We start from the raw sequence: 17994 nt of genomic DNA, 5'->3' as shown, positions 1-17994 counted from the left end.
TTACTAATGCAATTCTATTAATAATTAAATCACTTTTTGTTTTTGACATGAATATTTTTTCATGGTCTTTTTGAAAAAGTAATATTAATGTGTCTAAGGGTCAATTTTTTTTTTATGAAAACCAAATATTATATTAAAACCATATATAAATACTATTGTATTATTATATTAAAGTTTTATTTTAATATTACAACTATTCAAATTCCAAGTAAGAGTTATTTAGATTGAACCATTACAACTTTTTTTAGTAATGATATTTAGTTTATTTATGAGACTTAATTAAAAGTGATTAAATAGTTAAATTATGTTTAATCAATTAAATGAATAACATGATCATCTAATGTATATATCAAAAGTTATATCAAAAACTTCATAACCTACTATTAAAAACATAATTATAAGCATATAATATTTTGTGTGTATTATTTATATAGAATAAGTTTGATACAACTATGAGTTGTTATATAAAAATATTCTATTTTAAGTCTAAAATAAATAAGAATATTCATTTTCTATTAAATCTACTACATTAATAATTAAGTGATGTGTTTATAATTAAAACGTTTGTTTAGACTATTTATTTGATAAATTATTACCAAAAAAAGTTCTTTTGTAATTTACTTTAGTATTTTTCATATTCCTTTTCAAAAAAAGTCATATTATTTTGCCAAAATTAAAACTTCTATAAAACCAATTTTTTTTACTAAAACCATTGTTAGGGCTAGGATCCCAGAGCTACTTTGAAATCCTCATGTCTAAGGATCCTTAAAGGCTCAGAATCCTCGAACCTCAGGATCCCAAATATACTTCAGGATCTCGACTAATATTTTTTATTATTTATAATTGCTATATGTTCTTTTGTCTTTCTCACATGTGCACAAATAACCAGTCAAAGTCACATTCTCAACGTATAGTCTTCACAACCATGCAAAAGACCCAGATGACCAAGTCAAGCAACGACTATAAGCAATCTCGGAGGATCCCAGAATTTTCGGAGTTCTAGTTGTTAGGTTTTGACTATATAAAACACTTGTATTCATCACACTACACACGACTTACTGGTAGAATACTGGCACTTCCTCTTGTACTCATTACATTCACCTTGTAATCATTCATTTCGATCAATAAAAACATCAAGGCAGTTGATCATTATCACCTCCCAAGGTTTTATGCTGGAGATCCTAGCAAGGATCAAGGGCTTTCCTTGTAAACGATTTATGTTTCTTTGATCTACATTACATATTTTCTTTATACTGAACATCATAGCCTCTCATACACTTTGGTCTATCTTAGTTCAATTATTTTTTGACCAAAACAATTTGGCGCCCACCGTGGGGCCATGGTGTTCAAAATCCCTCAGAAAATCATGTCTAATCAATCGAATCTCTCCTCCTCGTCGATTGCTCCCATTTCCTCTAAAAACCTTCCACCACCACCGGCTAGAGCTCCCAATAAAGTCTCTGAAACTCCCAAGAAGAACACCTCTCCGGTCACTCCGGGACTCCAAGATCCTCCTGTGTTGATTTCCAACAATGATATATTTGCAATGATGAAGAGACCGGAGCGACAGGTCGCCTAACAGCAGGAGGATAACAAGACAATTCTCAAGGAAGTGGAGAGAATGAGGACAAGATTTCACAAGCCTCGGGAGGCAGAGCCCTCGGTCTTGCGACCCAAGATCCTAAACTTTGACAACCTAGGATCCTCAGCGATCCGTCTCGAGATTCAGGATCCTGGCGAAACCTTTATTACTCCTAATAACAGGGATCCTAGTAACTCTATCAATAATTATAATTTTACAACTAACTCAATAGATCTTAACACAGGTGTAAGCCCGATCATGGCTAAGGAGCTACAACAACTAAGACAGATGATCTCAAGCGTACCCGGAGTAGTTCAACCGGTACCAGAAGTATCCCCCACAAGTCACAGGATCTCTAGATTCATTCCAGTGATAGCTGATACTGAAGTTTCAAAACGCTTCCAGACCCCCAACATGAAGCCCAACGACGAAACTACAGATCCTGAGGAGCATGTGGCACAATATAGGGAGAGGATGGAGATTATTCCCATCCCCACTCACTTGAAAGAAGCCTGCCTGTGCAAGGGCTTTGGCTCCACCCTCACAGGATCCGCTCTAAAATGGCACCTTAACGTTCCTCCTTATTCGATCACATCATTTGCTCATTTGATTAATTTATTTAACAATCAATTTTCTTGTAGCAGAACATTCGAGAAGATCACTAGCGATCTCTATCGAGTGGTTCAGGATCCTAAGGAATCCCTTAGGACTTTTGTGAACAGGTTTGACATGGAAGCTCTAAGTATCCCCAACATCGACATGGCAACTGCAGTCGAATCCTTCAAAATGGGCTTAAAGAAGGATTCTCCCTTCTATGAAGATCTCGTAATGACCCAATGCAGGAGAATGGACGAAGATAGGAGCAGGGCGTTGAGATTCATCAGGCTCAAAGAAGACAAGGAGATCCAAAAAAGGAGCAACCCACCAAGCTCTTATGATCACCCCAATAGGAAGGCCGACTCCTCATCCCAAAGATCCTATAAGTCGAAGCCTTACTCCAAACCCGGCCATCACATGGTTAATGCCGTTGAATATGAGGGGGGAGAGGATTTCCCTAAAATTACTGACTATTGTTTTTCTGTGGACATTTCAGGCGTGATCTTGGCCATGCAGGATCTTGGAGACAAAGCCAGATGACCAAGGAAAGGAGAAAAATCCACTTCTTGGAAGGACAAGTCCAAATGATGTACATATCATGAGGACTTTGGCCACGTCACGGAGGATTGCACAACTCTCATAAAGGAAATCAGCTACCTCCTGGGCAAAGGATATCTCAAAGAAATCCTTAGGAGAAGAAAGGAAAAATCCAAAGAAAAAGACCGGGATCCTTAGAAGACCCTCGAAAGACCAAGACCCCCACAGCTGACGCTAAGGTGATCAAGATGATCTTTAGAGGATATGACATTTGTGGTACCTCCTACTCTGCGGAAAAATGGCATGCAAAGTATCCAAAATGGAGAAGGAAAATGGACCACAGAAAAACAAAACGATCACTAACCAAAAGGAGACCATCTTCGACGAAGCGAACAGACTAGACGTCTAGGATCCTCACCACGAAGGACTGGTGATTACTCTCTACATTGTCAACCACTTTGTCAGAAGGATCCTCGTCGATGGAGGATCCTCAGTTAACATCATAATCCTAGATGCACTAAAAAGAATGAACATCCCAGAGTCTGAGATAGTTGCAAGATCCTCAGTACTAATCGGCTTTAGCGAAGAAACTAAACACATCATCGACGAGATAAAGCTACCAGCCTACCAATCTACATAGAGGGAGTAAATTATGCTCAACTTTTTTGTGTGATTGACACCTTATCTTCTTATAATGTCATATTAGGTAGACCGTGGATCCATGAAATGAAGGTCGTTCCATCGACATATCATCAATGCGTAAAGATGCCCACCCCACGGGGGACAATGAAGATCATAGGAGACCAACAAGAATCCAAGGAATGCTACAAGACCTCGATGATGTCCTCAAAAATACCACGACAAGCATAAAAATCAAGGCATGGGCACGAGGCGTATTGGAAGCAAGAGAGCATGACATAAAAGAAGTGCCCCTGAACCTTGAGGATCCTGAAGCCAAAGTTCTCATAGGATCCCCAATGCCTAAACAAATTGAACTAAGTTCCTCAAGGCCAGAAGCAAAACGTTTGCGTGGAGGCATGAGGAGATGACAGGTATTGACAAAAACATAATAACTCATAAACTTAACATTGACCCATCTTTCAGACCAATACACCAAAAGAGAAGGAAATTTGCACCCGAAAGAAACCATGTTATACAAGAAGAGGTAGAAAAACTTCTCAAAACTGGCATGATCAAGGAGGTGAAGTTCCCAAGATGGATAACTAATGTGGTCGTGGTACAAAACAAGAATGGTAAATGGAGAGTGTGTGTGGACTATGCGAATATTAACAAGGCCTGTCCCAAGGATCCTTTCTGTAAGAGTCGAAGTTAGTTGTAAGGTGTCGAAAGTATCTGAATGGTTGTGATGTAATGTAATGTTATTTACAAAGGCATAGTTGTTTTCGAAACTGTATTGTTTAGTCCTTTGTATTTTTTTGTATGCTTTTTATTTCCTATATACAGGGAAGGATACTTAGACTAGATAGAACTTTTTCCCATTATTCTGTCTGAACTCTCTCTGTATCTTGAAAGCATAATAAAGCTGAAACCAGATCTTATTTACTCTCGGTGTTCTTACTCCTTATCAATTTTGATCTCGTTTCATTACTCGATAAATCAAACCTCTACAATTGGTATCAGAGCAGGAACCATACTGCAATGATCTGATTTTCATTCTGTATCAATCGTATTTTGAGTCTCATCTTGGATTCAAAAATTTCTGCACCTTTGATACTGAAAATCATCCTTGATCTTCAGTTGTGATTCGATTCGGAAACTAGTTTGTTTAATCGAGTGTTTTGCTTGTTCTTTCTATTCAATTCATCCATTAATTCTCAAATTTCTGAAGTTTTTCTGAGAATTCATCCGTACATCAATGGCGAACTTCAATATGAACACGATGACGTCTTTTTCTCATTTGCTAGGATCTTCAACAAAGATTCCTATGCTTATTCCAGAATATTATGATCAAGGGTTGACTGCATGGAAGATTATCTGAATGGACTAGATGAGGAGCTTTGGGATTGCATTACTAGAAACGTTCTTCCTCAAGTAAATGTTCAAGCTATTGGTTCATCTGCTTCAACTCAAAGTGTTTCTGATCAATCAACAAGGCTGAAGAAGAATGAGAAGAGGTGTATTAGAGAGCTTCATGGTGCTCTTCCTCTAGTTGTCTATAACTACGTTCGTAGTTGCAAATCTGCAAAAGAAATCTGGAATACTCTCAAGGAGAAGTTTCAAGGGAGTGAAAAGACAAAAATCAATTATGTGAAACATTGTTTGGTGGAATTGAAAGAGTTCAAACAAAAGGAAGGTGAATCTATCGAATTAACTTTACTATGATCGCTTGAACGAACTCATCTATAAATGCAATCGCAATGGAATAACCAGGTCAACCATGGAGTTTAACCTCACTTTTGTTATGGGATTACAAAAAGAATGGTGAAATATGAGTTTAATGGTGAAGACTCAACAGAGCTTCGATACATCGACTCTGAATGATCTTTACAACTTGCTGAAAACTCATGAATCAGAGGTTCTTGAGATGGCTGAAGAATCGAAGATAAGCTTAGGTGGACCACTTGCTTTAGTATCGAAAGTCTCTGAGAAAGAAGCAATTGAAAAAGAGAGTTCTGATGATGAAGGCTTCAAAGTTAACTCAGATGACGAAGCCATAGCTTTTTACTCCAATTACAAAGTGCAGAAATTTTATAAAAAGCCATTTTGTTCGAAAGCAAGGACTGGTGAAGCAAAAGTGAGTTTTGTTGGTAAAGTGAATGAGGAGAAGAAGTTCGAAAAGAAGGAATCAAAGTTTGAAGATTCGAAAGTGGAAAAGAAGCTCAAAGGCGATTCTGGTGTTGACTGTCACTATTGTCATGGCGCAAATCACATGGCAAGTGACTGTATGCTTCGAAAGAAAGAGGAGAAGAAAAATAAGATCAGAGATGAAGCATATTATGTTGAACGACTGGAGGAAGTGAGAGCTAAAGCAAAAGGGTTGTCTTTGGTGGCAAGAGGAGAGGATGATGATGAAGGAAAGTATCAAGTGTGGTCATCAGGCTCTGATGATGACGAAATGCGTAATCCTACGCATGGGGCGATGTATGCAAAGGTTGAGGAAGAAGATGAAGAGAATGTTACTGGTCACTGTTTTATGACTAAGAGTTGAGACAAATCACCAATGACCATGAAGGTACGTTCTATACTTCAATATTTTAATATTCCTTTGAATGCTTACGATTCTGAATTGACTGCTTTTGATGATACTGTTGCTTATTTTGACAATTTGGTTATCTCTGCTAGCAATGAGGCTAAGAAATCTAGTACAAAATTACTAGAGACATAGAAGTAGTTGGATTCCAAGAAAATGAGAGTAGAATATCTTGATTTGCAAATTACTAATCTTATGTGTGATAGGGACAATTTGAATAATGAGGTTTGAATGTTGTTAGCTCAGAGAAACATTTATTGTAATTCAACTAAGAGACTATATGCAAAATTAACTGTTTTACATCATTCTTCTGATATAAGGAAAGAGTAACATAGGAAGTTATTACCATTCTTAGCTTTTGAAAGAGAAAATATTGATTGTATGTCCTATGATTGTGAAAAGACTATAGTTGAGTATGATAAAGTTCCTGATAATAGGTTTGCTTATGGAATTGTGAAAATTGATGAATATTTGGATGCTAAGAATTAGTTGACATTGTGAATGAAACCTTAACCAAGAACGAACAAATAAAGATTTTGAAAAGAACTAAGAATTCGAAATCTGATTCTCAATTCAATTTTGTTGATATTGAAGATCATTCTGATAATGTTAGCGAAATTAGTGAAACTGAGGAAGAAGAATCTATTGATTGTTCTCAGTTGTCTGTCATTAATGTCACATCTTTGAGTAAAGACAAAGAAAAATATAATGATTCGTTAGCTAACACTGACACTGATCAAGCCTCCACTTCGAAAGTTTGTGATTTCGATCATGTAAGTGTCAGAGATAGTCAAACTGATAGTAGTGATGATGAGGAGGATGATGATGAAATTTCGAAAGGAACAACCACAACAACTGATGTTTCAAAAGAAAATGAAATTCCAAGAGTTGTTGTTGATCAGGTGTATGATGAAACAGAAAAATTCGACAAAGCGTTGGAAGAAAAAGGTGCTCATTATCTCGAAACAAACACGGTTGTCTATCCAAATTTCAAGTGCTCAGATGATGTCATCTTTCCAAATTAAGTATTTGTTACTACTGGGAATGTTGATAACATCAAGCCTGAATTTAACAAATTGGTAGAAGAAGATAATAAGCAAACTTTGAAAGAAGGTTTTTTCTCTAATCAAAACACTGTAGAAAATAATCTAACAAAGAATTCATATATTTTTCAAAGACAAAAACCTCAACGAACATGGGTTGAAAAATCAAAAATTTCGAAAGAAGTTGAAACGCAATTGGAAGTCAAATCACAAAATGTGAAAATAAATTCAAAAGAATTTAAAGATCAAATTGACAATGTTTCGAAAGAAAATGGAATTTAAAAGAGACAAGCACGAAAGAAAGTCTTTTGGCAAATTGTTGAGTCTCAAAAGAAACAAAATGATTTGAAAAAGAAAACAACTGAAAAGACAATGTCTTCATCAAGTTCAGTTATAAAGAAAAATCCCGCTCTGTCTAAAAAGCATTTGTCTCAATCAACTTAACATACTGACTTTTCGAAAATCAAAAATCAAGAAACAAAGTTTTTGTCACGAACTCAAAGTCACACATCTCATGAAAAGAAATTTTCAAATTCGCCAAATTCACCGTCTTTGAAGAAGTCTCATTCTAACAATCAAACAAGGTTTTCCAATAATGGTTTTTCAAAATCATTTCCATCTAAAACCATTTCATTATTTTTAAAGAAGTCTCAACAGCGTTTTGAGTTAAAGGTTGAAAAACAAAAGTTTGATCAAGTTCATTCAAAACGAAAAGTCAAATTCACACCACAACAACCAAAATTTTCCAATTCTCCAGCGTAACAAGCTTTCAAAGTTTCGTATACCAAGGGTAGATCAAATGTGCAAAATATCGATCATTAGCTTGAAGGCAAAGGGAAGTCTTATCAAACAGGAAAATACTCTCAACAACAAATCAAAAATTCTTATGAAAAGTATATGAACGAAATGTCGAATGTCAGTTCATCATCGAAAGACTCGACATCTTCAGTTAAGGCATGGCGCCCTATTTCGAAAGAAAAGGCAACAAAGCCACAATCTGAGAAGACAAAGGTGAAAGTCAGTGAAAGTCCTAAACTTTCGAAATATTATATTTCTGAGCTTTTATCAAATGAAGTGGACTTAATTGATAGTGTTAAATCTAAAGTTCGTAATTGATTTTAGGATCATCATTTCATAATGTGTTTCAAACTAATCATAAAGGACCCAAACAGCCTTGGGTAACTAAAATTTTCCACTGATTACAGGTTCTATGTGACGAGCAATATGATGAAAAATGGTATATCGATAGTGGCTGCTCTAATCACATTACTGGAAAGAAAGAGAATTTACGTGATTATCGAAGTTTGGAAAATGATGGTGTTGTGAAGTTTGGTAACAATCAAAAGTGTCAGGTCAAGGGATATGGTAAAGTTACAAATGGGAAGTTCACCGTTAATCGAGTTGCTTATGTCGAAGGTCTTCACCATAATTTGATTAGTGTTTTGCAACTTGCTGTGGGCACTGGAAATCAAGTGGTGTTTAATGAAGAAGGAAGCATTATTTCGAATGTCAATACAAACGAAGTTTTGCTCAAATTCAAAAGAAAAGGAGATATGTTCACTCTCGACATAAAGCCTATTGTTGGTGTTCCCTCTGTGTGTTTACTTTCGAAAGCTTCATCAGATGTTAGCTGGCTTTGGCATCGACGTCTTTCTCACTTAAACTTTCGAAATCTTAACAAATTGGTGGTAAATGATCTTGTTCGAGGTTTACCTGTATTAAAATTTGATAAAGATACTTTGTGTGCAGCTTGCGAACAAGGGAAACAACATTGTCAAGGACATCCAATTATCATTGATTCGAAAATTATTGAACCATTGAAATTTCTTCATATTGATCTTTGTGGACCATCGACTGTTGAAACTCTCAACAAGAAACGGTACATTTTAGTCATTGTTGATGATTTTTCTCGATTTACTTGGGTTTATTTTCTCAGGTTAAAATCTGAAGTTGCTCAAATAATGATTGATTTTATCAAGAAGATGGAAACAAGTTTGAAGAAGAAAGTTCGAAAAATCAAGAGTGACAATGGTTCCGAATTTAAGAACAATGCTCTTGATTCGTTTTTAATAGACAAAGGAATTTCGCATAATTTTTCTTCACCCTACACACCTCGGAAGAATGGGGTTGTTGAAAGGCGAAATCGTTCTCTTTGTGAAGCTGCAAGAACGATGCTCACATATGTGAATCTTCCTCAATATCTTTGGGCTGAAGCAGTCTCTACTGCATGTTTTACACAAAATAGACCGTTCATTCATCGAAGATTCAACATTACTCCTTATGAAATTATCAATAACCGAAAACCTAATGTCAAATTCTTTCATGTTTTTGGTTGCAACCCAAATCTCAAGGATAATCTTTCGAAATTTCAGTCCAAATCTGACGAAGGAATTTTTTTGGGTTATTCTCATAATTCAGTTGCATATCGAGTGTTGAATAGACGAACTAGGAAAATTGAAGAGACAATCAATCTTACTTTCGATGATTATTATATCAAACAAGTTGAAAAGTGTTTCGAACAAAAACCAATACTTAATGAATCAAAAGATGAATCAGAAAGTCTTAATGCGTCTGATTTTGATTATGATTTAATTTTTGGTGTTCCAGATAGGGCTGCTGATGCTGAGATCAATGCTCAGGATAATCAACTTCCTGAATCATCAAAGCATTTTGATTGTTCGACACTTGCTCAAGATGCAGTTGATGAAAACTCAACATCACTTTCTCCTGGAAATAGTGAAAGTATGCAAAATGATCAAGTGGAGGGGGAGCACTTGCATTCGAATTCTCATGTTGAGGGGGAGCATTCTTTCGAGGGGGATAATAGGAGAATGAATGATGATGTTGAGGAGGAGCAACCTGAAAATGAAATTGTCGAGGGGGAGCTAAATGTGTAGAATAATAATCAATATGAAACTTTTCATGATTTAAACGATAATAATTATGTTGCAGGTTCAGATAATGATGAAATGTTCGAAGATGCGCCATTGGATTTTGATCCAGCATATCCACTATTGGACAAATGGACAAGAAATCATCCAAATGAACATGTTCTTGGTGATCCTCAAGATGGAGTTCTAACAAGAGCTCAACTTCGTGCTAAAAATGAGGTACTCAATACTCATCACGAATTTTGTATGTTCAATGTCTTTATTTCAAAAATTGAACCAAAATCAGTCAAGGCTGCTATGGAACATCCTGACTGGGTTGTTTCCATGCAATCTAAACTTGTTGAATTTGAACGAAACAAAATTCGGCGTTTGATTCCCAAACCAAAAGATGTTTCGATTGTGGGATTAAAGTGGATTTTTAAAAATAAAACTGATAAAGATGGAAATGTTGTTCGAAACAAAGCTAGGCTTGTAGTTAAACGTTATTCGCAACAAGAAGGTATCGACTATGAGGAAACCTTCGCCCCTGTCGCAATTCTCGAGGTTGTTCGAATATTTTTGGCCTATGCAGCACACAAGGATTTTGGTGTCTATCAGATGGATGTCAAATGTGTTTTTCTAAATGGAGAACTTGAAGAAACAGTATAAGTTGAACAACCTCCAGGTTTCATTAATAAAGAATTTCCTAATCAGTGTTATATTTTAGATAAAGCTGTATATGGGTTAAAACAAGCACCAAGAGCATGGTATGCAACTCTTACCTCTTTTTTAAAACAATCAAAATTTAAACAAGGATCAGTTGATCCCACACTCTTTCGAAAGAAAGTTGGGGATCATCTTATGCTTCTTCAAATATATGTCGATGATATTATTTTTGGCTCGACTGACCCTGCTTTGTCTAGAGATTTCGAAAATCTGATGAAAAGCCAATTTGAGATGAGCATGATGGGAAAAATAAACAACTTTCTGGGATTGAGTATTCGTCAAAGCAGAGAAGGAATTTTTATCAATCAAGAAAAATACACAAAGAATCTGCTTGAAAATTTTGGCTTGACGAATAGCACGAAATTACGAGTACCAATGGTGGTTGGAACAAGGCTCTCTCCTTCGTTAGATCAACCAGCTGTTGATCTTACTTTATACAGATTACCTTACGGCATGTCGACCTGACATTATGTTTTATGTTTGTAATTGTGCTAGATATCAATCGAATCCAAGAGAACCACACTTAACAGCAGTGAAGAATATTTTTCGATATCTCAAAGGCTCAATTTCGTTAGGATTGTGGTATCCTTTGAAAACTGGACTCTTCATACAAGCATTTTTTATGCTGATTTAGGGGGTTGCAATCTTGATTGAAAAATCACAAGTGGAGGATGTTAACTACTAGATGGGAAGTTAGTAAGCTGGCAGTCGAAGAAGCAAACATGTGTTTCGATTTCCACAGCAGAAGCAGAGTATGTTGCTGCTGCAGCTTGCACTTCACAAATCATAGGGAGTCAAAGCCAACTGCGTGATTATGCAATCAACATGAAGAAAAATCCGTTGTATTGTGATTCACAAAGTGCCGTACGTATTTGTCACAATCCTGTGCAACATTCAAAAACCAAGCACATTGCTCTTCGTTATCACTTTATAAAAGATCATGTTGAGGATGGCAATATCGAAGTCCACTTTGTGAAAACCACTGATCAACTTGCTGATATTTTCATAAATCCATTAGATGAAAAATCATTCGTGAGAATTTTGGGGGGTCTAGAAATGATCGAAGGAAATTCAGTTCCTGGATTGATTTTAAAAGAATGACAAGAGAACAAGTTGCAAAAGTGTCGATTCAGAGGTGCTGAATGTTCGTTCAGAGGAGATATCTTGTCATTCAGAGGTTACTGTTCATGTTCAGCGCTTCGACACGCTTCGATTTCGACATCATGTACAAACTGCTTAATCACAAATTTCGTTAGTTTAGTACAAAAAAATTTTCGTTACTTTCATGTCTAAAAATCCAAAAATACCAAAAATATTTTTTGTTGTTTTCCATTTTGAAAAATCCAAAAATATCAAAAATATTTTTTTTTATTTTTGTTATTTTCTTTTTATAAAACAAAAATTCCAAAAATATTTTCTTTCTCCTGTATATTTTTACACTCGATGCGTAGATATCGATGATTTCATATTCAACATCATAGCCATTGGAAAGTGTTCGTGGTACTTGCTTGCTGCTTGAGGGAAGGTATATATCCGAAAACTGTGTACTAGTTAAGGAGTCCCTAGAAGCATGCTGCACCATGTTGACCAAAGCCTCGTTCATGCTATGAGTTTCGAAGCCTTAATGGTTTTCTCATTTTGAGAATTCCTTCCCAATCACGCTATATTCTAATTTATTCAAGAGTTACCTTACTCTTCTCAAATGAGTTAAGAGTTTACTGCGAGGTCAAATCAACGCAGATGTACATTCGTTTCTTTTACCCAATCTTTTTCATCCCAAAATTCTTACACATTCACACACATTGGCATATATCCAAGAGATCTCTGGTAAAAACCAATCAGGATCTAGACATATCAAAATTCTGTGTTTATGATCTAACATCATGAGACCGTGATGAAAGTGAAACCCTAAATGTCGAATCAATTTAAGGAATTGACGGGGAACTTTGTTCCAGAAATGACGAAACCTTTTTTTCAGTACCTGCTTTCGATACTCAAAATCATATTCTTTTCTTGAATAGTAATCTTGATCAAATGTTCGACACCCACGTCATTTGTTACCCAACAAGATTTAGGTCTAATTTTGGTTTCAAGAATATGATTTATGTATGAGTATCATTCTCAACCTTCTTTACTTGATAAATTTTTCAAAGCTTACTTGTCACTGACTACACTGGTCAAATAAGTAGTTTCGTTTACAACTTGTCATACTTATGTTGAGTGTGCATTGTAACGAAATTTTAAGCCACCTTTGAAGCTATAATAAAAGAAGCCCTTTGATACTTTTCATCAAGTATTCGATTGTAATTCACGGGAAACCACACAAGCTGTTGATCATCTCTCTTGATGATTAGCGAAGCAATCTTTGCCCGTGATTTATCTGCTTTTATGTCGAAATTATATTTTTGACATCACAGATCCATATTTTTCTTACTTCGCTTCTTATCTTTTTCTTTGGCACACTGCACTCACGAAATCCTTGAGGTTCTGAGTATTACCAACTCAGGCTGATGATTTCGAAAGTCTGGCACATGACTTCATTTTCAAACCCAAAAGCGAAAGAGCCCAACCTCTATTCCGAAGGTTTCGATCCTTATATATTGGGTACTCAAGAAAAGACTTTTGATGTGACGGTTTCAAACCCAAAAGCGAAGGTTTCAAACCTCAGGCATTCTTACACACGTATCTAATACAGATGTAAATGTCAACATAGGTGAAGGAGTCTCGAACAAAGAAAATCCAGTGTCTACTCAAGGTATTTTCGAAACCTCAATCATCACTACCAATACTTTTTTACCACCGTTTGTCACCATTGTTTCTACAACCACACATTCACCAACTTTTGATCAATTCATCAATCAACCTATCACTTCTCTCTTTCCATCTCAATCAACTGACCCACCCAAACCGATCAATGGTGATGACACTGATGATGGAGGATTTGGAGGATCCTTTGTTGATCTCTAATTTGATCCTGAAGAAGAAGACATTCCGGATCACATGCTTATGTCGGGGAAACAGTTCAAGATCCAAAATAGAAAACATAACTCCTTGCCACAGTCACAAGCAGATGCAGGAAGCAAACATTATGTATCTGGAATTGAAGTCGATATCATGCTCAAAGCTTAGGAGCTTCGACTTCAACACAAGCTAGATGTTATCGATAAAAACATTTCACTTCGTGTCAAAGCTCAATATGATATGTTCAATAATGAAATCAAGGAGCCAAGGTTGGTTGTGAAAGAACGCCATGTTATGTTCCTTAAAGATGTGAAGACTGTGAGGGAAGATGTTAATCGAAAACTTGAAGAATTGAAGGTTGATGTGGCCAAGGAGATAAATGAGTTAAATATAAATTATTCTTCTCTACTTTCGAAAGTAGACATTGTTGCAGGGGCTGTGACGAAAGTGGTGGAATGATATCAATCTCTTCTTCCCAAGTTTGATGTCAAGACAGCTGATGATATTAGTAGTTTTGGAAAACTTGATACCATGCTGAGTGAACTCAAAGAGCTGGTTTCGAAATCTGGCTCATCGTCTCTATTAACTCCTGAGTTCTTTACTGAGAAGTTTAGCTTGTTTGAAACCGCAATTCAGAAGGAATTAGCCCCACTGTCTCAGCTGATTAATCTCTTACCAACAAATTCCCTACTTGGTGTCACAGGGGTGCAAGGGGGAGAAAGAAGAAATGTTGGTAGAGGAGAAGGTGCTTCTTGGATAACGAATGTAGAAGCAAAAGTTGTTGGAAAACTGTTTTCAATTTATATTCCTACAACAAAACCGATAATCTCGACGGCTGATCCAGTGATAGCAACTGTCACAACTACAAGGCCAATTGCTAAAGGCATTGTAATTGGGTCAACAAGTGAAGGGAGTGTTTCGAAACCTGAACAAACTACAACAAGTCAAGGGAGAGGAAAATGGATTGTTGTGGAGAAATCTAAGGAAGAAAGTAAAGCTGAGATAGATGCAGAAATGGAGAAACAACGTCAGATTCAAAGTATTTTGAGGCTTCGTGAAAATGATCCTCCTTATTTGAACAAAGGAGATCCAAGAAAGTTGCATAGTTATGAAAATATCGAATCCAGAGTTGCTTACAATGAGATGTATGAGTTCGAGAAGAAGCCACGGAAAAGTTATGCTATTGAGAACTCTGATATGAATCAACTTGATTTTCCAATCAATGAAATGATGTTTCTCACTGCTTAGTACAAGATTGTTTATCAATTCAAGGATAAAGATGACTTTATTCATATGAAGCTGAGATTCATGCTGTGTTGGGAAAGGATCAGGAGGAGGTATGGTCACTTGTGAAGATTGTTCGAGTGATAAGTATAACAAAGGATGTGTTGTTCGAGAATATGTTGCAAAATTTTCGATACCATGTTGTGAGGGCAAACAATGTTGATCTTGACTTCTCGATTGCTGATTTTCCTTTGATAAACTTGAATGATCTGATTCAAGTTGCGAACATACTCAAAGATATGGATGCTTCGAAACTTCAAGGAGCATGTAAAGAAGTACTACGTCTGGGGTTAGTTCATATCAAGCTTTTCATAGACAACTATTATGATTGTCTAGCATTGAATGATGTTGAGTTAGCATTGTCAATGGGAAAAGAAATCACTGTTCCTCAATCAACATTGAAGAGTCAAGCTGATTTAAAGATGTATGTTGATGGTGAAATATGTCTGAAGCCATTTGGAGTTGTTTTCGTTGGAAAGAGCAACAAGGGAAAACAAACAAAGTTCTTATTTCAATCAAGTGATGTTGAAAGATACACAGCTGCTCATTATACAATCTTAATTGTGTGTATGAACAGTTGTAAGAAGAACAATGAAGCGGAAAGGCTGAACTGAAGAGGGTCATGAACTGGTATGCGGAGATTCGAAGGACATTACATATGGTTGCTCAAGTTTTGATAACTTGATTTCGACACTACTTATAAAGGGGGAGATTGTAAGAGTCAAAGTTAGTTGTAAGGTGTCGAAAGTATCTGAATGGTTGTGATGTAATGTAATGTTATTTACAAAGGCATAGTTGTTTTCGAAACTGTAATGTTTAGTCCTTTGTATTTTTTGTATGCTTTCTATTTCCTATAAATAGGGAAGGTTACTTAGACTCGATAGAAATTTTTCCCACTATTCTGTCTAAACTCTCTCTATATCTTGAAAGCATAATAGAGCTGAAACTAGATCTTATTTACTCTCGGTGTTCTTACTTCTTATCAATTTTGATCTCGTTTCATTACTCGATAAATCAAACCTCTACACTTTCCCTTTACCACAATTGACTCCATGATAGATGCAACAGTGGGCCACGAATTACTGGCGTTCATGGATGCATAAGTAGGATTCCAATAGATCCAAATGGAACCCTCTGACCAAGAGGACACAACGCTCATAACCGCAGCAGGTATCTATCGTTACACTGCTATGCCATTTGGTCTTAAAAATGCAGGAACAACATACCAAATATTGGTGAATAAGATGTTCAAGGAGAAACTGGGGGGCACAATGGAGGTATACATCGATGACATGGTAGTCAAATCCAAAAAAGCTGAGGGTCACCTCAAGGATCTCGAGGAAGCCTTCGACATCCTAGACCAATATAACATGAAGCTGAATCCCTCCAAGTGCCACTTTGGGATGAGATCGGGTAAATTCTTGGGATACATGGTGACCAAAAGAGGAATCGAAGCAAACCTAGAACAAATTAAGGCCATCCTTGATCTGAAACCACCATCCTAGACAAAGGATATCTAGAGATTAACAGGAAAAGTGGCAGCCCTAAACAGATTCATCTCAAGATCCTCATAAATATGCAAACCTTTCTACGACATCTTGAAGAAGAACAAAAGATTTGAGTGGACCTAGGAACATGAAGATGCTTTCCAAGAGCATAAAAAATATTTAAGCTCACCACCCCTATTGGTAAAACCACTAGATGGGGAACCACTCCTTCTTTAACTCGTAGTATTCTCAAACGCGGTAAGCGCTATACTAGCTAAGGATATCGATGGGGGCCAACATCCCATATACTACGTAAGTAAAAGTCTCCTGGATCCTGAGACCAGGCACTCTCATCTTGAAAAGCTTATACTTGCGTTAGTAAAAACTTCTACTAAGTTAAGATATTATTTTGAGACGCCCCCAATAATTGTAAGAACTAACTATCCAATTAAGAATGTTATGAGAAAATCAGAAATGTTTCGAAGAATGAAGAGATGGTCTGTGAAGCTAAGCATGTATGACATAAAGTACGAACCAAGATCCGCCATAAAGTCCCAAGCATTGGTAGATTTTGTGGCTGAATTTAGTGATGATCTAAGAGCTGAAGTTGAAATAGAAGCCAAACAACTTCTAGAAGAGGAAAACATGGGAAGATGGACGTTATTCACAGATGTAGCATTGAACCAAAGAGGAACTGGCTTAGGAATCATACTAAAATCGCCACAGGGGGACATCCTACCCCAGGAAATTAGTTGTGAATTCATTGCAACCAACAACGAAGCAGAATATGAGGCACTAATCATGAGACTACAGTTATCCAAAGATCTTCAAATCAAGGATCTTCAGGTATTCGTCGATTATTTGCTACTAACTAACCATTTTAATGGATCCTGTGTAGTGAAAGGAGAGAAACTAGCTCTATATCTCCAAATCCTCAAAAACATGGCCGCAGAATTCAAAACATTTATCCTAAACCAGGTTCCTAGAGAAGACAATGTTGAAGCAGATGCTTTGGCCAATATAGGATCTTTCTTAAGGATCCCACCGGAGGCCAAGATCCCTATAACCCACACATTGATCCCGACAATCGAGGACCCCACCAAGGGACTGAGAAAATCCCAAAGATCATGAGGAGACTACCGACGTCGCTGTAATCGAGGATCCCGACTCAACAATGCAGCATCAGGATCCTAACATTCAGGATCCTTCTCCAACCTCAGGATCCTGGATTCAACCCATCATGGAATACCTCCAAAATGGCATGGTCCGTAAGGAAGAGAAAAACGAAAGAGCATTCAGAACAAGGATCTCAAGATTTGTTATAATCTAAGGTAAGTTATATAGGAAATCTGTAGTAGGACCATACTACAGGTGTCTAGAAGATCATGAAGCTGCAGAGGTCCTCAAAGATATTCACGAAGGAGATTGTGGTAACCACACTGGGGGCAGATACCTGTGTTCCAAAGTATTGAGGACATGATACTACTGGCCAATGATGAAGAAGGATTCCTTCCTTCATGCCCAGAAATGTGGCGCCTGTCAAAGACATAGCAACATCTTGCACCAACCAGCAGAACCCCTACATCCTATCATTTCCCCTTGGCTATTTATGAAATGGGGAATGGATATAGTGGGTAAACTGCCAGTAGACCCTGGAGGAAAAGTCTTCATGCTAGTAATGACTGACTATTTCTCA

General features: G+C 36.8%; 1 protein-coding gene across 1 annotated transcript; it reads left to right on the top strand.

The window, feature by feature from the left end:
- The first annotated feature begins 16784 nt into the window (after window positions 1-16784).
- Window positions 16785-17429, top strand: LOC145131520 (uncharacterized). The gene has a single exon (XM_079066195.1). It carries the CDS (start codon window positions 16785-16787, stop codon window positions 17427-17429), a length of 645 nt encoding a protein of 214 aa, XP_078922321.1.
- The last annotated feature ends 565 nt before the right edge of the window (window positions 17430-17994 follow it).

Source organism: Lactuca virosa, chromosome 8, assembly GCF_052849685.1.
Source record: "Lactuca virosa cultivar CGN04683 chromosome 8, Lactuca_virosa_CGN04683_v6, whole genome shotgun sequence".
Lineage (NCBI taxonomy): Eukaryota > Viridiplantae > Streptophyta > Magnoliopsida > Asterales > Asteraceae > Lactuca > Lactuca virosa.
This window is presented reverse-complemented; position numbering and strand designations above follow the sequence as displayed.

Coding starts and splice junctions, on each gene's coding strand:
- LOC145131520 (XM_079066195.1), top strand. CDS start 16,785: ATGAAGAGATGGTCTGTGAAGCTAAGCATGTATGACATAAAGTACGAA.